The sequence below is a fragment of the Mya arenaria genome, chromosome 10, assembly GCF_026914265.1.
Source record: "Mya arenaria isolate MELC-2E11 chromosome 10, ASM2691426v1".
Classification (NCBI taxonomy): domain Eukaryota; kingdom Metazoa; phylum Mollusca; class Bivalvia; order Myida; family Myidae; genus Mya; species Mya arenaria.
Genome location: NC_069131.1, coordinates 64980400 through 65007639, shown reverse-complemented (window position 1 = coordinate 65007639; position 27240 = coordinate 64980400). Strand labels below are relative to the sequence as shown.

Here is a 27240-nt window from a genome sequence, read left to right as displayed (position 1 = left end):
CTTTTGGTTTGACAAATAATAGAGTGAAATGTATGACAAATGTTAAATATCATGAATCGATTCAAGACATGACATTTAGCATTTGGTTTGACAAATAATAAAGTGAAATGTATGATAAACTGCTTAGCATCTGTAAATAATTTGACGTTCATCTTTTGGTTTGACAAATAATAGAGTGAAATGTTTGATAAATGCTCAGTGTCATGAATCGATTTGACACTGAGCATTTGGTTTGACAACTGAAAGAATTATTTATTTGCGATTGTGTACTAGAAGAATTTGCATTGTATGACTATTTCTAAATGTCATGAACAAATAATATCATATGGGTTGACAAAAAAGTAGATTGAAATACCATTCATTTGTGATGTTTTACACTTGTGAAATGCAGATCGAATGCATTATTTTTGTGCATATTTAATATGTAACGCATACTTAATATCATTACAAAACTTGAAACCTACAGCAATTTATGATCTGTACAATGGAGAGACTTAACCGCAAAATTAAAAGAATTGCCATTCTTGAGGCTAGACTTGCTGTACACAAAACAGAGTTACAGTCAGAACTGGAGCAGCTGAACAACTCCAATGACATGACAATGAACTATGGTTCAAAAACATTATCACCTGTACAAACTGAGGTTGAAGACTGGGGTGACTGCGTAAGGACTTCAGAAATCATCAGCGAGGAGGACTGGGAATCTGAAGCAAACAGGCAGCCCTTCACTCTTGGTGGGACATTCTGCAAAACGAGAAAATCTACAAACTGGGAAAACAGATGCCCTGTTTGTTTCTCAAAAAACTGTGGACATAAAGTGAACAGATGTTTGTTCAGAGAAGCCGCAACTCAGTGATTTATATTCTACATTATTGTTGTATGTACCATATAATACTGGATGAACAAGTTAAAAAACTTTTTATCATATACTACTGGATGAACAAGTTAAAAAATAAATAAGCACTTTGTATTTTACCTCGTGTTGTTTTACTTCAATGTCCCGAAACCATTTAAACGAACAACTTCCACTGAGGTCAGACCAGCCATACAGAGCTGAAAAAACAAAACATTTCTGTTGAAAAATGAAAACATCAATGAGTGAGTAAAATAAGAACAATACTTTTTCAATTTGTTTGCCACCAAAAACATGAATCTTAAATGATCTTGTTTTCCCTGCCAGATGATATACAATAAAATTTAACAATATAAGCTTCAACTCACTAATTTTCATTTACTAAATATGAACACTGGCTAATTAACTTCTATTAAGTCTTTGACCACCAAAGAATATTTGCAGTGAGTTGTAAATGCTTTGTCTCAAAACATATTAACCATTCTCTCAGTTTTGATTTACAAATGACAGAGCAGAACACTAACAATGTGCTTAAAATTATGATTTATTTGACAACTTTTCATTTTTTTCAAAATTTTTGACTTTGGATTTTCACCATAGCGCATTCGTTTTTTAGCTATATACCTACCAAAGCGCATTTGCGTTTAAGCGATGTAGTTTTTTCACGCTGAGTACCCCCCTTATGAAACTTTTTTTTACATTGAATTTAGAACGATTTAGTTGACTCACAAATTTAAGCAAACCAGGTGACGATGTACAAATCATTTAGGGTGACGAGCTTTTTGGTTACCTCGCCCGGCCAAACAAAAACACTTTTAGTATATATATAAGTCTTTTAGTTTGGCCGGGCGAGGTAACCAAAAAGCTCGTCACCCTAAATTATTTGTACATCGTCACCTGGTTTGCTTAAATTTGTGAGTCGATTTGTCATAAAGAGAGTAAAATGTATGATAAGATGCTTAGCATCTTCAAATAATTTGACATTCATCTTTTGATTTGACAAATAAAATGAGTAAAATTTATGATAAACTGCTAAGCATGTGTAAATAATTTGACATTCATCTTTCGGTTTGACAAATAATATAGTGAAATGTATGACACATGCTAAATATCATGAATGGATTTGACACTTAGCATTTGGTTTGACAACTGAAAGAGTGAAATGTATGACAAATGCTAAATGTCATGAATCTGACACATAGCTGTAATTTTGCTACCATAATGTGAAATAAGTACAAAGAGCAAAATCAAATCATGCTGGTTCAGTGTTTCAGTATACCAAAGTACCAAGATGAGTTAACTTTACTGTTCATTGTAACTTTGAGATTTGTTTCTGATGAAATTTGGTGAAATTACTTACTTGTTATTGACAGAGCAGAACACACTGCATATTGGGTGAGCTTCAGGTTATATAGGCTAGGTTACTGCTCACAACTCTGAAACAAAACATTTTATCAACAAAACTGCACATATTGCTTGTTAGTTTTTTACATTTTTCATTCCATTAAAAGCATGGCTAAGTGCACATTTCATCCACATCAACAATGTTGAAATAATCCTGAAAACAAAATACTTCCTACATACAAACAGAAACAGAAAAACTGTTCACATGCAGAAGGTATTATGTTCCCAACATTTCTTATCATTCACAACAGGAACAAAATTATGCATTTATGGCATTGGTAGATATCAAACACAAACTGAAAATTTATCTAATAGCAGTTCAATGTAATAAATCAAACACAGTGTCTGTTATTAGATAAATTATCAGTTTATAAAAATTATTCCAAGCATATTTCCAAACAGACTAAGCACTGAGATTATGATATGACAGTTCAATTCATGGAATTAATTTTCAGTGATTTTACTTACTTGTAAATGTACTTTCTTGGGTACTGCCTTCAACCATTTTGATCACCAGCTTTCTGACACACAGGACGACTGCATCTGAACTGCCGTCTCTGGTTTGAAAAAAATAATTTTCAACATATTTTTCAAACAAACAAATAGAAGAAGATATTTATCAATCTTGCATGATTTGCCATTTCGTATTTCTGCCAGTTTGGTCCCTAAACAAAGTTGAAATCACTTAAAATGTGACAAAAACAAGACAAGAGATATGAATTAACACTGCTTACTTTGTTTTTCAACATATCTAGCCGAGAATTAAAGTTTCTAAAATCGGCTTCGAGAATGTTCGAAACATTTTAAAACGAGCTGGGAGCAATTTCTTTTGACAGAAGTTTTTATGGAATTCAATAGATACATTGACAAAACTTGCTGGTAATATGATACATCATATATTTAGACACAATTTCGCATAAAACTTTTAAACATTCATCTCATATTTACCGCAGGATAGCTGGAAATACGACCTTCACAATTTTTTTTTCAAGATGGCCGACCAGCGCACAGCCAGAACTCTGCAATATGACGTCATACATATCACGTCATATCATTCCATGAATTGCATTATTTATTTATTTTTTAAACTTTTACGAAAATAAAGAAAATACACTCATTAAAAATAATTGAAATTATGTTTATTATGTATTATGTATCGTTTTATGAAATTAAACATTAGGAAAAAAAAAAGTTTGTTCACTTTCAGAAAAACGAAATCGAAAGTAGAAATATTTTCTGAAATTGGAAATGTTTAAAACCTCGTAAAATCATTTATATCTCTTGTATATGCATAAACCCGGCTTGGTTCAATCGCGAAAACATTATAGAAACTATAACTACCAAGGTCGTACCTTCAAACACAGAAAATATCCCAAATTTTACACACAAAGAGTATTGTTTACATGGTTCAACCGTATCCAAGTGAATACGACAGACAACACTTTCCCTTATAATAATCAGCTGAGAGCTGCTGCTGAACGGTAAATTTTGTACTGAAAATCGTAACATTATTCTGTGATTGTTTTACTTTATTTCATGTTTTATTTTGCTTAAGTATCGTACTTTGTAGCATTTTACGATACATTCTGTGTATCTTTGAGGAGTTATGCATAGCGATTTGCACATATATATGACTATATAACCATTACTCGTTTGATAACTATGAGCAAGCATAGTTGTTCTTGAAGCTTAAGTGATTCCAAATAGATTACTATAGATAAACACAATAAAACACGAACAGTTCATACATTTTATTTTGCTACTATTCATTGTCTGTTCATCACTCAATTTATTGTTAACAACGTTTTGGCACAAACTGTCTCCCACGCCTGGAGAAGAACTGGCGAAGTGCTTCGTGATTCTCATTTCTCTCTAAGTCCCTGCTACTGAGCTTTTCAACAACCTTGTAAGTTTTATCAACACTCGACGAGTCTTCTTGCAGCAAACACACCAAACAGGGATACAGTTCAGGGCACTGATGGCTTGCGGCTTTCTGTTCTGTTTTCTCAGCATCCCCCTTGTTGAAACAAATCAAACATGGATATAGTTTCGGGCACGTGTGGATTTCAGTTGCCATATTAATGTTCGCATTCAATTGCACACTGTCCATATTTTTCTGTTTTACATCAGACCTTCTTAGCAACTTCTTTAAACACGTTTTGATGGTTTTCTTGAAACCCATAATTTGTATATACTAGATCAGTAGGTTTTGACAAGTATGACATGAGAAGAAAAGATAAGTTTTATATATGAACTATATTCGTTCCACTCATTGCATTATTTTAAGCCATGGACCATGCAATCTTCAATGCTAGGTACAGTGCTTGCTACTATGTCACTATGCTTCTATTTTTCAATCGAGATAAAACAAACAATCAAATTGCATTTCAACGCATTTATTCAAAGTTAAAACATCAAAACAATTGTTTGAACCTTTTCATTCGGAAAGCACTTAATAAAGTATCATCATGTTTGAGCGGATTGAAAACTAATGTCAATTCTTGTTTTCGCTCACAAAAATACAATTTCGTCAATTTTTACTTCCTCGTCTACGGTCTCAATGTTTTCAAAATTATCACTATCATAACAGTAACCGTCACAAACGCAGCAATTTCTCATATAACAAGCTGCCCCGTCTGGGTTGTCATCTTGCATGGATTCGATTTCGCTCGATTTTTGTTCTTCAGCATCTCGCAAATAATCTTCTGCCATCTCCATCATTTTTTCATATTCATTGATATCATTCATGGGTTGCTGAGAACAAGATTCGCTTTTTTGCTCGTTTTCACTGGTGTTCTCACAAGGCGTTGTTTGCTGTGTCGATGCTTGACTGGACATAATTGTTTGAGAATGTGTATGACAAGTAACAAATTTCAAGCCTTATAATATGAAAAAAATAATGCGTTGTCTCCAACTATCTATTGAGTGGAGACTAAAGACGGAGATTGGGACAGAGTAGTTATATTAGCAATTGTTATTTTAATTTTCAGGAAATAAACATCTCGTAAAGACATTTATCTTTAAAATTTCTTTAGTGTTTTATCATTTCTTTTTTCGGTGTTGATGTGGAAGAATTTCTACAACATTTGCATTGACACATTTCTCGATCATAACTTTTCAGTCTATTGTCTATGATATTCCACACGCACCATCGATACGTTGGAAATTTCTTCAAACATGGAACATCATTACTGAAAACTATCACTACTGGTGGATCAAACTCTTTACTTTCATATTTCGTGTTGTCAAAACTCCCATATTTGAGTTCAATGATCTCGTAGGTAATGTGTTCCTTGCGACTTCTAAACAAATCAGATACTACGTACGACTGTCCTTTGTCCATGTATTTGATATCTACACTTCTACCATTGCTGAATATATATCCACCTTCATACTTTTCCATAAGTTTACCTTTGTCCATGCCTGCTAAAGCATCCTGTACACGATTCAATATGTCATAATCAATATAATCTTCATATTCGGCTTCAATTTCCTTGAAAGAATCACCAGCAGAATCATCATCAGAACAATCACCGTTACAGTATTCGATTACAACACGCTCGAAATAATCATCATCAGAATGAGTGGCTGATTGGCTCGACATAATTGTTTGAGAGTGTGTATGACACTAATCTTAACAACAGTCATTATATCATAACAAAGTAATTCACTTTTTTTGTGTTTTCTTTCCACGATATATAAAACTGACATTGAACTCGCTCACAATACAAACATGACGGACATAAGCAACCTTAATTTACAAATTACCGGCTTCGTAGCGAGACTATGTATGGGTGATAACAAGCACGAGTCTACATTCAAAGAAATCGTCTCAATACTTGACAATATCGAAAAAACATTTCTGCAAAACAAACTAGTAACGACTGAGTACCGCAAGAAATGTGGCGCACTACAGCAAAAGGTGTTTAGGTTGATCAGAGAGAACGATCGGTATAAGCAAACTCATGTGCACAACTCGAATACGGACGATAGTCAACTATTGCAGGACGAAGTAACACGCTTGACATTGAATCTGTCACAGCTGACTGCGGAAAACAATCAGCTTAAGCAAAATAACACGGCATTGGAAGACAAAGTTTTGCGCTTGGAATCTCAAACAGACAACCAGCAATTCTTAGACGAAGCTGCCTGTATGGAACTATTCAACGAAAACACTCAAGATTTTTCATGAATTACTTTACTTTGCCACTTACAAGTGAATATTACGAAATTCAATAAAAAGCAATTTCAAAGCATTCGTTTTTTATGTTTATTTTATGTTATCCTAAGTCTTAGAAACGCAAATCTCAGAACGTTGTGCTTAAACTGTTTTCTTGCGCTTTGCTTGATTCTGGCCAGATAATCTTTTCCTTCTGAGTTACCCAATCTTTTGTAGTAACGTTTTATGTTTCTTCTATTCATTTTTTGTGCCGGGTGGTTTATCCAACAAGCGGGACAAAAGCCGTTGTATTTATCAAAACAGCTTGGACACGCGGAATGTTCGAATGCACATTGTTTCATAACGAGCAAGAGATAGTCAATGTTACTGTAGCCACCGCACCAATGGCAAGCTCTGAAACGTTTTCCGAGTCTCTTATCATACGAAATACATTTTGAGTTTTTTGGACCGTTGTTGTGAGCCATACTTTATTTAAGAGGTTCAAAAATATTTCACTTATATAGTGTCAAGCCGATTTCATTCAGTTTATGTAATTCAAATGTTTTGACAACAGTAACATGGCAAGTCTTAACTGTTGGTGCAACAATAAATTACTGTCTATATTTGCTGTGTTTTACACATTTACTGTAGCTTCATCTTTTCCTTCCCATGCCTTGAACCTCTTCCTTATCGGGCTAGCAGGTGGAGTAAGAACGTCAACATGATGCGGGCCAAACGCTTCCAGTATCACTTGGTCAGTGTATGAGTGTCCGTATGACCGGGTCAACATGATGCGGGCCAAACGCTTCCAGTATCACTTGGTCAGTGTATGAGTGTCCGTATGACCGGGTCCACATGATGCGGGCCAAACGCTTCCAGTATCACTTGGTCAGTGTATGAGTGTCCGTACGACCATGTCCACATGATGCGGGCCAAACGCTTCCAGTATCACTTGGTCAGTGTATGAGTGTCCGTACGACCATGTCCACATGATGCGGGCCAAACGCTTCCAGTATCACTTGGTCAGTGTATGAGTGTCCGTATGCCCTGGTCCACATGGTGCGGGCCAAACGATTCCAGTATCACTTGGTCAGTGTAGGAGTGTCCGTACGACCGGGTCAACATGATGCGGGCCAAACGCTTCCAGTATCACTTGGTCAGTGTAGGAGTGTCCGTACGACCGGGTCAACATGATGCGGGCCAAACGCTTCCAGTATCACTTGGTCAGTGAGGTAGTGTCCGTACGACCGTGTCAACATGATGCGGGCCAAACGATTCCAGTATCACTTGATCAGTGTAGGAGTGTCCGTGCGACCGGGTCAACATGTTGCGGGCCAAATGATTCCAGTATCACTTGGTAAGTGTAGGAGTGTCCGTACGACCGGGTCAACATGATGCGGGCCAAACGCTTCCAGTATCACTTGGTCAGTGTATGAGTGTCCGTATGACCGGGTCAACATGATGCGGGCCAAACGCTTCCAGTATCACTTGGTCAGTGTATGAGTGTCCGTATGACCGGGTCCACATGGTGCGGGCCAAACGCTTCCAGTATCACTTGGTCAGTGTATGAGTGTCCGTATGACCGGGTCAACATGGTGCGGGCCAAACGCTTCCAGTATCACTTGGTCAGTGTATGAGTGTCCGTACGACCGGGTCAACATGATGCGGGCCAAACGCTTCCAGTATCACTTGGTCAGTGTAGGAGTGTCCGTACGACCGGGTCCACATGATGCGGGCCAAACGCTTCCAGTATCACTTGGTCAGTGTAGGAGTGTCCGTACGACCGGGTCAACATGATGCGGGCCAAACGCTTCCAGTATCACTTGGTCAGTGTATGAGTGTCCGTATGCCCTGGTCAACATGATGCGGGCCAAACGCTTCCAGTATCACTTGGTCAGTGTATGAGTGTCCGTACGACCATGTCCACATGATGCGGGCCAAACGCTTCCAGTATCACTTGGTCAGTGTAGGAGTGTCCGTACGACCGGGTCAACATGGTGCGGGCCAAACGCTTCCAGTATCACTTGGTCAGTGTAGGAGTGTCCGTACGACCGGGTCAACATGATGCGGGCCAAACGCTTCCAGTATCACTTGGTCAGTGTATGAGTGTCCGTATGACCGGGTCAACATGATGCGGGCCAAACGCTTCCAGTATCACTTGGTCAGTGTATGAGTGTCCGTATGTCCTGATCCACATGATGCGGGCCAAACGATTCCAGTATCACTTGGTCAGTGTATGAGTGTCCGTATGACCTTGTCCACATGATGCGGGCCAAACGATTCCAGAATCACTTGGTCAGTGTAGGAGTGTCCGTATGCCCTGGTCCACATGATGCGGGCCAAACGATTCCAGTATCACTTGGTCAGTGTAGGAGTGTCCGTACGACCATGTCCACATGATGCGGGCCAAACGCTTCCAGTATCACTTGGTCAGTGTATGAGTGTCCGTACGACCGGGTCCACATGGTGCGGGCCAAACGCTTCCAGTATCACTTGATCAGGAGTAGAAAGGTTAGGAGTATTTACATATCATTGCCAATATGTATGATATATTAAATTTTGAACATAATTATTTATCAACGGAAACTTCACTGGTTAAAATAAACACAAGTCAGCAAGCTCTGCACCGGTATCATGCATTTGCGGTCTTACTAAAATTCTCAATTAAAACAAAACACACAAAAAACCGGGCTTGTTATTTTTCGATACCAAGCACTTATTAAAGGATTCATAATTTCCATGACTGAAGCTTTATTGTTTATAAACTCTAAATTTTGAAAGTGATGTTGCCACTACCTTGGATTAAAACGCCATGGACATAACATCCTCGAACATTTCATATTTTATAAATCTATGGTATGAAAATATATGCTGCTTATTTTAAATTATATTTCAGATATGCATTGACAAATCCATAACGACCCCTTTCATTGATTTCGGTCTGAAAGTTGACAACATATTATAAACTGTATATTAAAAACATCCCTTAATATGGAACAAAAAACACGATACACTAGTTTGTTTACAATGTGGTTTCTGTTTATACATTTGTGTCTCTAGGCCAAGCGCCCATCCCTTGCCTTGTACATCTTAACTGGGTTTATTTTACGACTTCTTGGCTTTTCCCTATAGTTTTTATTATATTATTGTTTCACCCGTAGGAAAAAATTATAAGTAACGCGGTTTTTCTTGTTACATCTGTGTATACTAATCCAATACAAATGGACAATACCAATCCAATACTGACTTACATGCATCAATTATTTACTGGATTATTATAATTTATTACTTTGTTGTTAACATGTAAATATGTAATTAAATAAGATTAATTTATAGAAAATCATTGCTTCGAAACAGTATGCATACGTAACGATATCCTTTTCATAGGCAAAACATGTAAATGTAAACATATAACCTATTTTAAATTTACCAGTTCACACACGAGAAAATGGTGTAGGCATTTAACTAACTAACGATATTTAAATGTATTCCATATCAGTTGTCGTTATTTCAACCACCTAAATGAAAAAAGTTTATCGCGTCACGCACGCAGTAATAATGTTTTATCAACAGTATGTCGTCATCTGGTTCTACATGTGATCTGGTGCAGGCGTGCTTGTCTTTCAGATTTTCGTTTTCGTTTTCTTTCGAATGTTTCTTCCCAAAATTAGCTTAATAAAGTAAGGCTAACGAAAGAGCAAATAAAAAGCTATCAATTGAAAATGAATAACATTGTTGACATAAGAGATAGAACGACACCACCATAATTGGGTCGGAATTGGTTAACTATTTGTGTTAACCGAGGAATGAATACACAAATCATACATTCTGTTACAACAACATGACAAAATTCCATTGCAGTAAGACTAGTCAAATGACTTGTTGATGATCGTATCGTCCCGATATGGTACAAACGGGAATGATCAAGTCGAAAGTTTCTCGCGAGAAAAGCAAATTACTTTTTTGTATATTTAACACGAACGTATTTCGGCATTTTGCAGCGCTTTTTGATAGAAAAACGCAATTTGACTTCTTTCAATTGGTTTATATAATACTTATTTACAGAAATCACAGTACGTTAAGCGATAATGCTACCAAACAAGTAAGAGATTTGAATGATACTTTGAATGAACTGTCGAGCTTATGAAAGTAAAGGAAAAGTGTATATCTGCATTTATTTAAATAACTTGTAGACGTGAGAATATACAAACATTATGCATGAACAGGCAAATGCGATTAATACCTATATAAACAAATTAGACACCTACAGAAATGCATATGATATCTTACTATTAAAGTTACACTGCATACTCAAAAGTTGGAAATAATTCGAAAGTAACTTGCAATGATGTTTGAAAGCAAGACGTATTTAAACGCCTTCTCACAGCTTTATTTCCACTGATAGTTTAGTATTGTTTTAGTTTCATTTACTTTTTGAGAATGCAACTTTCATATCATTGAATCTTCTGGACGAGCCCATCAGAAAACAAAACAAAACAAATTAGCAATGTGATTATTTGAAGGCACAAGGAAAAATTGAAATAACTTTAAGCCAATTCTTTTGTAATCACTTTTTGACAACAAGCAAAGCACATAGAACAACTGAGTTTAGAAAGGGTTTAATAACACTCCTCTTATGATTCTATTGCGTTATTCAAGTAAAATGAACCAGACCGTAATACAGTCCAACGAGTACAGTAAATGTAAAATATGTCCAAGTTGTTCGCGGCAGATCAAAATGCACTTATATTGAATGTTATACAAATAAACTGGTCCCAGTTGAACTGTCAGGAAAGCAATGATAAGCAAATATACAAAGTTAGTTTGGAACAGTGAATGTCAAAATATCGACCAATAAAAGTTTAAGTTAAGTATTTAAAACTCTTCGAGACATCAGACCATACATACATATTGCAGGGGGGTGGGGTGACAATTACACATTGGACAATTGGGATGAGGTTAAACTCTCTTAACACTCCCCCCTTTTTGCACAAATGTCTCCGAAATGACAAATGGTAATTTGTGCATAATGGTAATGGTAATGCATAGAGTGCTAAGGTACCAAGACAAATATTGGAGGACCGTGTAAAATCCGCAAAAAATAGAAGAAATTTACCTTGCAATATGTTATAAATTCTAAAAATATACTGCTTTATGCAGTACTAATAGATGAGCAAATAAAGAATTGTCGTCAATTGAAAAAAGACGAAAATCCTCATGACCCATGGTCTATAATCTTTACACTAAAAACAAGCAACATGGACTTACAAATTAAACACTCAAGTCAGTAAATGAATTAAACAATAGATCTGTTGCATATCCAAAATACCTAAATATCTAGCAACATATAAATGACAGAGCAAAGAAAAGTGTATATTATGTTTGTTGCGCAATTGTAAAGACATTTCAATAGATATGCATTTAAACAAACACTGACAGATGAAATATTCAGGTATCAACACAATGAAAACACACACACAAACAGGTGTTTTAAAACACAATCAAATATTCGCTAGATTTATACTATAATTTTGATTTACACATAAATAAATTACATAGACTTTACAGAAATGTATCGAAAATGAAAGAAGTTAAAGTAGGTTGCGAAAATACAATACAAAAAAAATAGTTCAGCGGAAGCGTGGAAGATAATTTGTGATAACAAGGATTTACAGTACACTGACTAATTACTCCGTGGAAAAAATGATTAAACACAAACTTTATGTGCTTATTAAAAAACTAACTTGCAGTTATAAACAAACATGTGGATGAAACATATAATCTTTTTAATCGAGATCTCCTAGGTTTTAACAAAGGTAAACGTAATAAATGCGCAGTCAAAATAGCAAAAACCCATCAAAAACTGATAAATAAAAAGTCATTACAGTTCAATCAAAACATCAAATATTAAGAGAATTTGCATATTAAAGCTAAAAAATGTCACAAATCACATACATGTATATTTAAAACACTAAATCTTACGCCATGCTCAAAATGATGTACAAAAGGGCGGACAGGACAGCGTGGGGTAAATAAATGAAGGTACCACTCCACTAGTGGTGGGGTGCGCCGCGGTGTTGAAAGAGGCGTTGGTGGACAGAGTCCACAACATTCCATATCACCCTCCCTCGTATAAATCACAACCTGGTCCACTGGTACCTGGTTTGGAAGCTATTTGTAGTAAGGCCTTAACAAGAATTTCCCAAGGGATCCATTTCTTTGATGAACCAGACAATATACATAGTACAGCAAAAGTTATACGTTCAATAATAAAATGTACTTATATTGAATGCAATGTTAATAGTCCATACTTGGAAAAACAATGATTAAAACATATAGAAAGTTAGTTCGAGAAGATGAAGGAGAAGATATCGACATATTGAATTAGAACTTAAATGTATGAAACCTCTTTGAAAAATCAATCTCCCTACATACATACTACATACATATATACTGTCGGGAAAACAATGATTAAAATATATAGAATGCTAGTGGGAAAGGGTGAAGGTGAAGATATCGACTCATTAAATTGGAAGTTAAATATAAAACTTCTTTGAAAATTTACATCATACGCACACACACACCACTTACATGATGTTACATTGACAGGAAGAATGACAATTACAAAATGGAAAGAAGAGATGAAATTAAATTGTCCACATTAAATAAATGGAATGTTATTACCTTGACTATGTTTACCAGATTGGTGTATGCCTTTGATCGATGATTATTTGAAATTAGTGAGAGAAAAATGTTATGATTTATTTGATTTATATGTTAGTCATTAATATACACATAATACACATAATACACATAATTAATAAAAAATAACGTTTCAGAGATTATTTGTTCTGTGTACCATATGTTTACTGCATCGCCCATATTGGCAAGTTTATCACGTATGCTAACATTCGGGCAACTTATTTCATTCTCTGGTCAAAGTAATTGATGCAACAAAGCAAAAGTATTTCAAATGGATAGCAATAAATAAATGCTATTATAGACTTATTGATCATCGTAATTTCCGAAACATAATTTCTGCGTTGTACTTCGGACTTACTGCATAACGAAACTATGTGTTAAATCATTGTCTCCAAGATACCTCAGTTTGGTCAACATTGTCATATATCAAGAGTATTGTAATAGCTTGAAATCGGGCTGCCTGTAGTGAGCATTTCATAATTGTGGTGTTCTGTATCAGCTGTAGCATTTATGCTTTGTTCAATATTTCGTTGCCGTATGCGCCGCCTGAAATATATATCTAAGCATTGGGTTATGGCTGGACAAAAAGCGAAATGATAAATTCCAAGCGCGGAATAAAGGTAACAATTACTCATGTCGCAACGATTATCATTCTACAGGTAGCCATTGCTGGTATGTTGTATAGTTACAATTCCAATGCCCATACTCAAATGCATTTTTTCTCGTCCACAGAATATGTTGAGATGTACCTACCGCGAGTCATATAATCATTGTTCTTGCGCATTGCTAAATTATTGATATTACAATCTTAATAGTTCACTCAACCGTAACCCCCTCCCCCCCACATCGCCCTTGCTTTCAAAGTGATATATAGCAGCGTTGCATCCGTATAACATGACTTCCGCTAATCTTGTCATGCTGTTGTGTACCTAACAAACTGTGTCTCTTCAGCTGTATACAATTGACAATATACAAATCGAAAGTTATGGCTCATTGTATTTCGTAGAATCAAAAAGCAAAATAAATGTTATACAATACAGTACACACCTCCAGTAGCAAATTAGAATGGCCATCAATACCACAAAAACAACAGTTCCCGAGAAAACAACAAGGATCAACCAAACTAAAATGTAAGACATAAAGGAAACATTTTATCAAAAACTTTATTGACTTTTTGTTTAATTTCTTATGAGATATAAAAGTATTGCGACTTTGACTTATATTTACCATCGTTTTAAATAAGGACACGTACATTAACATTAAAAAGGTGCACAAAGAAGTGAAATCATATTTATAATTTAGTTTGTATTCCGTCCGAATACAAGAACGATTCTTGTTTTAAAAAGATAAAATTCACACGTGGTTTATCGAATGTCATTATGAGAATGCGCTTAATATCTTCCATTTATGTACATGAAATAAAAGTTTTTTATAAAAATGTTGAACCAATCTAAAATTGTTTGTTTTTTGAAATATAAGTTAAACTAACTATTCTCTCTTTATAATGCAACTCATAAATAACGGACTGAAAATACCTTTCAAGCTCGTATGCGAAGTTGGTGTGTCGAAGACGGTGGTTGTCGAGAGGGTTGTTGTAGAGTCTTTTCCTAGACATGCAATTATAAGAAGCATTTAGAAATATAGGTTGCTGAGCAAAGATACATCAATTGAAACAATTTCCAAATTTTAAAACAAATTCCAATACGCTTCTGAGCAATAGCTTCTGAGCAATACGATGAAGTAAAATTTGATTGCTCGCTAAACATCATAACTCTCGAACAATGACTAATTCCTTGACCGACATTATATTTCTCGGGTTACGTTTAACACTATTACCCGAAGCGAGATGATAAATTAATAAACTTAAAGCATTGACTGACAATCTTTATTTCGACTTTTAATTTGAATGTATAACATTGATATATTACAAAAAAAACCATAAAATATTGCTCGTAAAGTATGGATGTTTAGTGTATTATTTGGCAATAACATGAAACGTTTTACAAAATTGTTACAAAATTGTTTTGAAAATATAAACTAATACATTCTTTAAACCTACCAACTTTCCAGGAAACGTTGAAGCCAGTTCCATTCACGGACTCGTCTGATATAAACTGAATCACAACAGAGGGTCCACTTGAAGAGAATGTAATGTTTCCGTGACCACAAAGAATTTTGTTTGCTTGACCTTTCAGGGAATCATTGTCGTATATCTGTAAATAAAAAAACCCTTTTTGCTAAATTGGGGATTATCGTATATATGTATTGAGTATAATACTATACTAAGTATGCAATGCATTTTAAGTAAAGTTTTCATCAATGTTTTCTTTTTCAAGATGTAAGATAAATATAAAATAACATTTTAACTAGTGGTCACGTGTATTTCACCTTTATTTTATCGCTTATACATCCGACACTGTCTTCTAAATCAAACTCGATGTAAATCTCCATTTTCTCGGGAGGAGTGGCCATTATTTTCCAGACACAGTTGTGATCGGGATCGTAAGTGCGTGTTGTGTTCGGAAAACTTAACTTCCCACGTTTTCTTTCATTATATACCTCACCACACGTTATGGGCACTGGTAGATAAACAAATGACATGTTAATATTAAATAACGTCTAAAATGCCATAAGAATAAAGTAGGGATGGAAACCGGATACCAAATCGGTATCCGGATATTCGTATCAAGTATTCGAATACTATCCGGATACTCGTATCAAATTGTTTTCATAATAAGTAAATTTCCTATTATATGTCACCAACCTGTTATTTGACATAATTGTCCTCTTAATTTTTAAATCGTCATATGGCAATTTCACTTTTTCATTCATTCTTTCTCAGTCTTAATAATTTATAATGTTATAATCAAAGCTAAACAACTTATTTTACGTCATAAAACTCATGATGAATACCACATAAACACCTCGCAAATTTGAGCCGAAGTGGTTGCTTGGTTACTGCCACGTGCTTTCGAGTTTGTTATTTATCAGCAGGTTTCATGTTAAATGACGCTTTGATTATTTGATAGTCGATTGTAATTTTATTTCATTACATTGTTTGATTTAATGCAATACCTACAATTTCTGCGGTGTTTTGTAATGAAGGATATAATTGCGGAAAATATAAGAAGACAAAAAGACAGTCTGATTTTTCTTTATTTACATGCGTGTACATTTTTTATTTATCAATAAACTAAACATGGATTAATGATCAATCCGTTTAATATCAACAAGTGCCAATTAGTGTCAATTAAGCACATCTGAGATCATAAAACAACACTTGTCATTGTAAACAAGGTCATAGAACTTCACAGGGTGCTGCACAAGGACACAATATCACGCCTTGTGCAAACACCCAATTAGTCCTTTTTTGTGACACATACCCGCTTCACGACAGACACTGTTGATCACCTGAAATATTTCATCTGAAAAGTTTTATAACAATTGCTATGTCTCTGCTAAGCTATTTCATTGAAATTTTAATTCTTAACGAATATTCGAATACCCATTTTGGTATCCGAATACTTGCGTGATATCCGGATATCCGGATACTCGGATATTCGCTTCCATCCCTAGAATAAAGACATGTGGTTGTTTGGGTGATCAGTCCATGGATTCTGACAACCAAAATAATTCATTATGGGTTCCGATGTGCATTGAATTTATAGCAAAGCAGTTGGAAAATCTCCAATTTCCACATTTCAACACCAGAGACATAGATGGTAACTAAAATATGTGTATAATATCAGCTTGTGCATTGTTTTAAACATGTTTTATTGCTAAAAAGGACACACAATCAATCAAGTATGAATTTCCTTGATTTCTAGATACCGCCGATATCTACGCAAGAACGAAGATGAAGTTAAATATGAACATAGTGTTGTAAATATATGAGATATGATTGTGATAGTGGCCACAAAATAAATCACATGTGGCAGTATCAGTCAGAGTTGGTTGTAAACGTTGTCTTTGACTGCTAATTTTAAACGTAATAGAAGTGCCTACAAAGGTGTTTTCAATCCATGCCAGAGTTTCAAGTAATAAATGAAAGATAATGGACACATACCCGCATTTGCCATTAAGATCATATAGCTATTTTAAAAAAGTGTCATCTCTGACGATATCGTCACCTATGACCATTTTTTTTCAAAGTCTTAAAGGAGACATTCTTTTCATTAAAACGTAAATAGTAAGTTGTACACGTATCTCGTCAAAACGACTCAGTCTCTTGTTAAAACGAGTTACTTTGCAAGCCGTTTAACGAGAATTTTATGTCACGTCTATGCCACAGTAGATATTTGCATGATATGGTTTCGTGTTTCCCCACGTCCTATAAACGAACTCAAAACAGTTCATTGCTTTTGATTGAAGTGTACGTGTATGTTTTGAAATATCCAGGGCAATGGGGGTATTTTTGCTGTGTTATAAACAATAATGCATAGTCATTACAAACAGTTACAAACTAGTCATGATTTTATATAAAATTTAAGGTTCAAGAAATTAAACATTTTGAATTAAATAATCATATTCTTTTCAAAAGAACGACGTCTTTCTTGAAAAATATATTTAAAAAAAAGTTTTAAAATACATTATACAATGAACGTTATAATAAAAATCAAAATATGAAATGATTGATTCTAATATCACTGAAATGATAACACGTATTTAATTTTTCATAATTACTCGAGGTTTTCAGAGTTGACGTTAAACGAAATACGTTTTGGGAGGGCCTAATTGAAAGTCATTGAAAGTATAAACAGAAAGATTAAAGCAAAAGGAACATAAGAAACAAAATTATATATTATAGATAAAAAAAATACTAACATGTCTGGCAAATCGCACGAATTCCTTCTGTACACTTGTCCACAGTTAGTGAAATGCCGTTTTCGATTCTTGCAACACGAAAACAGTCGGTGAAAGAACCAGACAGATCTAGGTAAAGGATATTGCATACGATATCCGATCTTGTGGTATTAAATAAATTATTGCATATGATAATTATGATGTATTCATACGACTGATATGCAGTAATACACTTAAACGATTCGCCTAAGAACATACATTTATGAATATTTTATATATAAGTATTGTAAATTTGTAAGGTTCGAAAATGGTTTGAAGAATCAGCACATGAGATGATATAAAACTGACTTCAAAATAAGCATAGTTACAAAGTTATTACTGCAAATTGAAAAGAAGCATACCGCTCACAGTCCTCACTGTACGCCGATATCCTACCCAGAAGTCCTGTCCAGAATCAAGTAAAACGTGTCTGGTGTCTGCCATACTATACGTTATTTCACCATCGCTTGAAGTAGAATCTCTGCACTTATCTCTACCTCCAGTCCATGTCATTGGCGCTGTTGCGATTAACCCCGCTGTTTGAACAAATTAATTTTTATGATTAAGGAAGTTAACGGAATGATTACGATATTCATGTTTAAAATGATTTTATATATTTCGAAATTAAAACATCACATCTAATTGAAACTCCCAATCATCCATGACGTAAATTTTGTCTTTCTTTTATTGTTTCAGTTTGTCTCCCTCGACATAACGAAAATATGACAAAACGTGTCATGTCATTCACAAATCTTCGTATACTTTATGCCAAGGTTGATAACAGAAAAAATAGGGTTGTGGCGCGAGCTGCAGAAGGAAACGTGTTCATTCGGTGTTTTATATCGTTGTGGCGTGCAGAGAAACCTTTTAAGAACGAAAGAACAACCAGTTTGACGAACCATTATTGGGGCATTAAAGATATTTTTGTTTGCCAAGATCATTTTTTATTTACAACACTGACGTTTAATTCAATGTCGTCTTTGTGTATGGTACTTTTAAAAAGACCTCAAAATTTTAATGTTGTTCTTTAATGCGCACGCAATACAAATATGAGAACGCATGAGTACCAATGAGAAGATGTAAATTATGTATTGTACTATTATTAATCACACTTGTGAAATATTCTGTACAGAAATGATGGTACATTGATATTGACACGCTGCTTTTAGTTTTTTTGAGCAATTTTCCTGTCGAGCTTGAATTCTAGATCCAGTTATTTCTCTAAAAGCCATACATTCATAGGCCCCGTTATAATCAGTTTTACCTGAAAAAAGATGGTTTATGTTGTTGTGAAATCGTTTTACCGATTTAAATATAACTGGCGAATATATACTTCCGATAAAATAAAATACAAGGACAACATTTTATAGTTTGTTTTCATAACAATATTAAGGGGTTCAGACATTTTCATTTTATTACATTAAAGTTGTATCATAATTTGAAAAGACAAATGATGTTACACACTTCTCGTTAAAACTGAATAATCAAACAGTTTCTGACCATATCATGAACAAAATGTGTACTTAATTGTTTAATTGCAGTTCAAATGTCACCGTAAAGGTAACTTATAAGTTTTAACTCTATTTAGGCCTAACCAAATTGATAACTTGTTCATTGGATTTTTTCCAAAAAATAATGGGGCGAGCGAGCGAAATAATAACAAAATATTTATTTTGCATTTAGCAAAAAAGAGGAGCGAGCGAAGAGCGAACAAATATGTATAGTCATTTAACTCAAATTTGCTCACATTTTATTCACTTTTTAACTAAAAAACGATATTGTAAATAGTACAAGGATAACATTCAGTGAAAGAGTGATTTACACTTAGTTTGAGATCAAGCAAAGGTATTGCTTTAAACTATTTAATAAAAGAAAGAACTCAGAACCACAGTCTTCTAGTTGTTAAACATGTTTGAAAAGTTATTTCAAAATGCCCTATGAATGGCTAAGTAAAAGCCTGACCACAAGAGCGCCAATGGTCACAGCCACCTGCCCGGTCAACGACGTACCCAAATGTAATAACCTAGGTTTTCCACTTTGACTTTGGAAAACTTGGTTAAAAATACTACACGATTGTCGTTGGTAGCCATTTTAGTTACGGTAGAGAAGTTACAAAAAACCTACACCGCACTGTTAACCTTTTCGGCGCCAAATATGTCACAGAAAATTCCCGCCAGTGCCAGATTTATTTCAGGCTTTCTCAGAATTTAACGCATAGCTCATTTAGATATCTTGTTCAAATTTGGACAAGTAATAGAATACATAACCATATATATATAACAAACACTTTTATTATAAATAAAAACATGCAATATTTCTTTCATAGGGAATAACCAATCGGCATAAATATTTTACATTTGAATGATTTCCATATAAAGTTTAAATATACACATGAACATCCAAAAAATCTACAAACATTTATTCACAACACAAGTTGATTCATTCTTTTTTTCCAATCACACAGTCCGACACATTTGTTTTTCTTTTTTGACTAAAAATGGCAAATTATACACAATTCTAGCTTCGGCTTGTTTGATGTTTTTGTGTGAATAGTAAACTCATGGCATGGCATGAAGCACATAGGAATGTCGGTCAGGTTTACTGTCATCGTACCGTCCACGACCATCGGCTCGTCGGCGACCAATGCCTCCACCACGAGCACGACCTCGATGCCTCAAAGGGACAGGAATTTCATGGTACGCTGCGTCTGAGGAATATGTATTTTTTATTAGCAATATTATTTATTATAAGTGTTCAGTGTAGTATATGTATTATTCATTACTGAAACAGTGTGATGATAACACAAGAAAAAATGGAAGATGCAGGAATTCCAGTGGTGCTCATTTCTGAGCTATAATTTATTTTTCTATTACCGTAAAAATAAAAAAAATCCAAACATGCATAAGTCATTAAATGTATATTTTGAAGGAAAACATACTACAAAAAATACATCCAATTTGCTATATTAGCAGCAAAACAATAGCGGAGTTTAAAATACACACCGGAAGTTTCTACCTAGACAGGTGTAGCAGGTGCAGATGACTGATTGGAAAATGTTTTTTTTCACTGTAACTGTCATCCGAATTCCCGACAGACATGTCCGAATCAAATTCAAACTTTGGATCATCACTTCAACTTAACTGTCATTCACGGTGAAATCCAGCACTTTTTACTCAGTATATATACGTTTACTTTTAGCGGAAATCAAATTGAAACAAACATAATCGTCCAATATTTAATCAAACTTTAAATGGCAGTATAATTGTCATTTGTTCGCGTATTTTCAAGAATCAGGGAGTGAAATGCGATACGTTGTGACGTCATTGACTCTGATCAGAGCCGCTAAATGATTGATTTTTTCCGACCGAAAAACGCTGTTTAGGTTAGAGAGCAATAAAAGTCGACTGCAAGTAGCCAGCGGCGCTGAAATGTTTAAGGGAAAATGCTACATTCCACTAAACAAATGCGCGCTCGTAAAAAAACAAATAACTCGGTGTTTTAAATGGTTCGGGTGCAAGTGATAAAAATAAAATTATATGTTTGTCTTTTTGAAGAAATAGGTGCGGGAAATCCGATGAACAAGTTATTAATTTGGTGAGGCTCTAGCAACACAATTAAACTACATGTATTTGATTTTGGCCGGCGCGTTGTCGACATTGTTTTCCATAATGTAAATATGTGTATGCGTATCAAAAGAAACAGTCTGCGAACATCAGAACGTTTGTTCAATAATTTAGATGATATAATTCATTCTCTATGAACGTCGACTAAAATTTTAAGAAAATACAGATTAACAAGATGTGATTTTCCATATTTATATGAAAAACTACAGAAACAAGCTCAGTAGCCAAAAGTTTAATCATAAACCCCTTACTTTTGCATTTACCCCAATGCTGACATTGAGTCAATCCGTATTCGGATAGTAAAATTGACAGATGAATAACATATTTAATAAATGAGTAAAAATATTGACTGAATTGACTTTGAGCTGTATTCCTCCTCTTTGTGTTTTGTTAAATCATGACAATTTTAACTGAAAGAATAACTGAGTCAAATTATTATAATAATATATAATAAGACAGCAATCAAATGTTGGTCGAGACCGTGTAGGTTATCGACTTCATCATTATTTTACCAAGCAACAATCAAAGAAATCGTTGGAGTTATGTTCATGCATAAAACTAGATACATATAGTTTAATACAATGAAAACTACAGCGACAAGCCCAGGCAAAACCTTGTTGAGACACAATTGCATGACCCCCAAGACGCTGAACGTGAGAGAATACCTTGTCTTGTTAGCTCATCTTGCTCGTGTGTCTGGATTTTGTTATATACCATAATTGCAGGTGCATTTAAAATGGCTGTAAACTGGCAATGACATATTATTTTTGTAAACATTTTCAAAGGTTTACCCAAACATTTCGGTATATCGCAATCCTCAGGTCCATTACGAGTATAACACCAGGTATTCCCTTTGTTACGTGGGTCTCTACAAAAACTATCTGTATTATCCACACTCTCATTGGCACATCTGTGTGACGATGAATTACACGAACGACACGTTTCTCCCGATCGAGAAGTTGAAATGGTTCCATTCCAAAGTGAGGAGTTGTTGAAACATAAATCTAAACGAAACATTCAAATACATTTAATGAACTTAATTGGGTTAATTGCGAAAACACGTGGGAAAATAATTAAAAAACTACGTAAAACTTGTTGTTTTGTTTTTTTAAAAACCCATAATATAGAAGTAAATCACCGTTCATGTACACTGTCATTGCGGTATTTCCACCACATCTTTCCTCTTCATTTCCCGGACAAGGATTTTTGCAATAGTCCGCCGTACTTACAAACTGTCCTTCTATCGTTTGGAAACAATAGCATGTGTATCCCTACGTACAGAAACAAGAAACGCATTGTTAATCAGCCTTGTTTAAATAGTTTAGCCGTCAATTAAAGTGGATTTATTTTGGATTTCTTTTCATTTATAAATCATATTAATTTGAATATGTTTCAAACAAAAAGTTCGGTATAGTTAAATAACGATCGCTTCTTAATTTCTAGTATTATTATTGAACAGAAAGTATCAACGTAACTTTGTTTTGGCATGTCAGACATCAGTTCATAAAACTATCACTTACAGTAGGTATACAATACTAAGCAAGTAGATATGATAGCTCAACGGTGTATTAATACAAGTTTTAACGTATGCTCTCGTAGATCTGAATCTTATTTGAAATACAATAACAGGGATAAGTCAAGTATTAAACACATTTACTCGAACCCCCTTTAGTGGCACGATGCTACGTATTCTCGTAAACCAGAGTGATGATGCTAATCGTACCACAAATTTATCATTATCAAACCACTGGTGAATGAGAGTAGATTCTACGGTACAAAGGAAACTGAATATGAGACAAACCTTCAATCCATAGTAGTTAGAATCATGGCAGTATTCTATACATGTCGATTGTTGATTGGATTTAAAATGGACTGCTCTTTCGGGTAACATGTCGTCCGTATAAGTAAAGCACCCTATAATTATACACATTCGTTGCACTTATTGGAATTACTATTTATTAAAACTGGAGTATTTTTAAAAACACTTAAGGAATCAATTATTATTATTTTGTTGCACTGTAGCTTGTTAATATAAGTATTGTTTTATATATAAAGGTACATTTTAAACTGTCATTTAAAATCTACTCTGAGAAGAAATATGTTTTGAAATAGTCCAAAACAAATAAGTTAAGTAATAACTAAATAAGTAAACACATTTCTTAACTGTTTGGCATCATGATGTACTGATATAGCTAAAATAATTGAATTTTTATTTTTATATCACGTTTGTGTTTGATATTGAGGTACTTGTGTTCAACAGATTATACTTCAGTAAAAGTACCTTTTAACCAGGTGGAGTGTAGTATCGCCCTATCCAAGCCTTTGTTACGTTCGCTAAGTCCATTTGAGATGCAAGGTCTTCCTTTGATAATCCTATGTATGTGTCATCAGTCAACATTGTGCCACCTTCCTTAGAACACATCCCCTGTGCCTGCGACCATGAGGTAGTGCGTGATGTAAGAAATGTCGTCCCTACACCTGTATAAATATTTTATGCAGCAATATTTATTGTTTGGGGTTTTAAAACAACCTAAATGCATAAGTTAGTAAACACTGGTGGTTATTAAAAGGCTCCATTTGTATCATCTGTATACATATTTAATTCGACTATTTTTATATGTTACTTAAACATCAAATGTGATTAATTACACCCATATTTAACGTCGTGATGAATGAACAAAAACACAAATTGACGGGTAGCTGATGTCTGACTAATGATAATATGTATTACCTTTCCATAATAAGCGAAATCCTCGTTTTTCAGTAATGTTTCCGAATCCAGATTTGAAAAATATGTCGAAACGGTTTTCGTTCGTAAGCCATTTCTTCCAGCGATTAAATCCACCACATAACTTGATTGTGGAGTTGCCATCGAAATACATCTGAAGTAAGAAACAGTGTATCATTTAAACCTATATTCCCTTAAAGTCATAGTGTTGACGTACTTTGGCCATCGGAAAACTTTCATTCGAATAGCGCCTCATGAGTCGGTCAAAACAACATGATGTATGTTTCAATATGCCCTTCATTATTTTTGTATAGACACAAAACAATAATGAGAAAATCATGTTTGTTAATGCTGGTAATACGAAAATATTAGGAATATTCAATTTGTTTCAAAGCGTGCGGTATTTTGAGTCAAGTATGAACATGTGCTATGTCTATAATAAATATCTTATCAAGCATTTTATCTTTCAAATGTGAATGAGTTCCCACATATTAAACGTTTTCCCTACCAGTCAGTAATTCATCGATCCAGCGTCACAAATGCAATACTTTTGAAAGATTTTGTTACGAAAATAGTGAAATCATAACACTTGGCTTTTGGAATAAATCAACTCAATTAAAGCTACGTTCATGAAATTTAATATGTGGGTTAGTAGACAATAAAGGGTTCGTCGGACATAATTTCTTGCATACCGAACGTGTGTTACCGGTCATGTGACAGTGCTGGAAAACCCCGTCTTACCCCCCCCCCCCTGTATGTTGCGCAACAACGCGCCACTCCTTATTTCTTTTATTGTATGGTTTAATGATATATTTCACCAAATTTAATTAAAAACGTATTGAACAGTAATGTAGAATATTTGGACAAAAAACCTTTGTTCTCACGTATGTGAAACACTTCAAACTTTTTATCTCATCCGTATGACTAAATTGAAGAATTTGCATCACAAAATAATTTACCTGAACAAAATCAGTTACACAATTCGTGGATTGAAGCACTTGAAAGTCAACAAATTGCAGCATAAGCCTGGACCCAGGAGGCCCTGTGATGTTCCAGACACAGTTTGTGTTGTTAGGGTAGTTGGAAGGGTAGTTTGGACTAGTTATTTCACCGTAGTGAGACTGGATCGCTGCACCACACGAAGCCGTCTCTACTGCAATTCAAACATAGTATTGCACAAAGCACCGTCTAACACATGGGCTTGTAATACAAATGTCTTTTTTCGCTGATATACTTAAATATTATAAGATGACATACAATTGGTTATAATAGGATCGCATACGATGTACTGTAATATGCATTGATGTATATAATAAACTTATATTTTACATGACATAATAAATGAGAAAGAAATTCAGTACATCTGTGATATCATTTCTCGGCCTAGTTTAAGCCTTCTGTAAGTGACCCTCCCCCCCACTTCAAATTCGTGTATAGTACACAACTTCTGTGAAGTAATAGAGGTTTTATTATAAAATCGGACAATACATCTTATCCTTTAGTTGTTGTTGTTGTTCTCAAATGATAATAATGTAATTATTTAATGTCTTTGAATAAGAATAAGTATTTTGTTATACATAATAGCCCATTTATGTGATTTCACCAGGATGCTTAGCAATTTGGATATAACAATGGTGACTATGCATTGGAAATGGATTTAAATTTATATGTTATAGAACTTTTTAAAAACTTATTACTCTTATTTGGTTATTATTTATTTATATATCAGTTTAATTAATAAATACATTAGCTAAGCATATTGTTTATATGTATTATTGATACAATGAGATTATCTACTCTAAAAGTGTCAACCCTAAATGGCCCTGAGATAATAAACAAATACACAGGAAATGGCCTCTACTGTGTCACCACTGCATGAACGAGGAGATGCTCAGCAGGGGATTATCATGCCAAACATTCCTTAAACTAGGCCTTTAAAGCAGTATTATTGCAAAGAATATATATCTAATCAAAGGACGATTCATGCAGCTTGGCCATACTATTGGTAAAATAACGATACTATAATAAACTCACCTTCAGGTGTTAAAATTTGCATCCACACTGTAACAAATACGAAGAAACGATGCATACTTATTAAATTTTAACACTGATACTGCTTTTGGATTTAAACAAAATCAAAGCAGTTTGAAATTTAAAATGTATAATCGATCATGGCGCATATTTATATAACTTATGAAAGCAATGCGCATCCGTGTTTTGATCATGTACGAGGATATATTTGGTCTGTCACCAAAGAGATACGATCACGGATGAAGAAAATACCAAGTAGTACCGGAATCCATCTAATATAAGTTAATCGATTAAATCTAGGGATGTGCGTTTCCATTTCCTACTTGAATTATTTGCACGATATTGATTAAACAGAATTTCATTTATGACAACCAAATTAAACTATTCATTGAACTTTGTTCAACTCACAAATATCGACAGTAAATGGAGCGAGCGCAGCGAGGCTGCAGACCTTTAAAGCTATTTCCATTTTTTTCTGTATATCGCCAAAATGAACTCTATCTTATTTGGACTAAGTTGACCCACTAGCTCCGCCCTTAGGGTAGTCACTTGGTATTTTGGCGTCAAAGTTAAACCGCCCAGGTTTAAATGAGTGTCCGGCGATGGTAACTTTTTGCGGGTGTATGAATATTTTATTAAAGCAAATAACATGGATTGATGTATGTACTAAAATGAAAAAGCACCGAAATATGAATGTTTATAATACTTTTTGTGTAAGAATTAACAAAATGTTGACATTTAGGTTTATAGAATTACCAAAGATTGTTTGCATAGTACATATCTTTACTGTGATGACCTCAATAAGTTTTGTATTCATAATGATCAACAAAAGATCGCAATTGTTGGTACTGAATTGGTATTATATTATACAGAACATGTTATAGGAAGAAACGTTATT

At 34.5% G+C, this 27240-nt stretch overlaps 1 protein-coding gene and 2 long non-coding RNA genes across 4 annotated transcripts; all 3 read right to left on the bottom strand.

Moving 5' to 3' along the window:
• Positions 1–571: 571 nt before the first annotated feature.
• On the bottom strand, positions 572–3671 carry LOC128205568 (uncharacterized). 2 transcript variants are annotated; one of them, XR_008256280.1, is made up of 5 exons: positions 3610–3671; positions 2726–2814; positions 2214–2289; positions 977–1053; positions 572–744 (listed from the first exon to the last, which is right to left on the bottom strand). It is a non-coding gene; the product is annotated as an uncharacterized LOC128205568 (long non-coding RNA). The 2 variants fall into 2 exon arrangements; XR_008256279.1 differs by lacking the exon at positions 3610–3671 and adding an exon at positions 3206–3282.
• A 6901-nt stretch (positions 3672–10572) lies between these two features.
• On the bottom strand, positions 10573–15463 carry LOC128205569 (uncharacterized). The gene is made up of 4 exons (XR_008256281.1): positions 15178–15463; positions 14654–14725; positions 14166–14241; positions 10573–13664 (listed from the first exon to the last, which is right to left on the bottom strand). It is a non-coding gene; the product is annotated as an uncharacterized LOC128205569 (long non-coding RNA).
• An 8404-nt stretch (positions 15464–23867) lies between these two features.
• On the bottom strand, positions 23868–26811 carry LOC128204925 (protein SpAN-like). The gene is made up of 4 exons (XM_052906326.1): positions 26751–26811; positions 25271–25464; positions 24315–24465; positions 23868–24061 (listed from the first exon to the last, which is right to left on the bottom strand). The coding sequence occupies exons 1-4, from the start codon at positions 26809–26811 to the stop codon at positions 23868–23870; spliced, it is 600 nt and encodes a 199-aa protein (XP_052762286.1).
• Positions 26812–27240: the final 429 nt, after the last annotated feature.

Bases quoted from the DNA above. Each gene is read 5' to 3' on its own strand.
- LOC128204925 (XM_052906326.1), bottom strand. From the start codon at position 26,811: ATGGAAATAGCTTTAAAGGTCTGCAGCCTCGCTGCGCTCGCTCCATTT. The intron at 24,466-25,270 runs GTAAATTATTTT...TTCTTACTTCAG, and splicing joins GTGTAACTGATTTTGTTCAG to ATGTATTTCGATGGCAACTC. The intron at 24,062-24,314 runs GTAATACATATT...ATATTTATACAG, and splicing joins ATTTCGCTTATTATGGAAAG to GTGTAGGGACGACATTTCTT.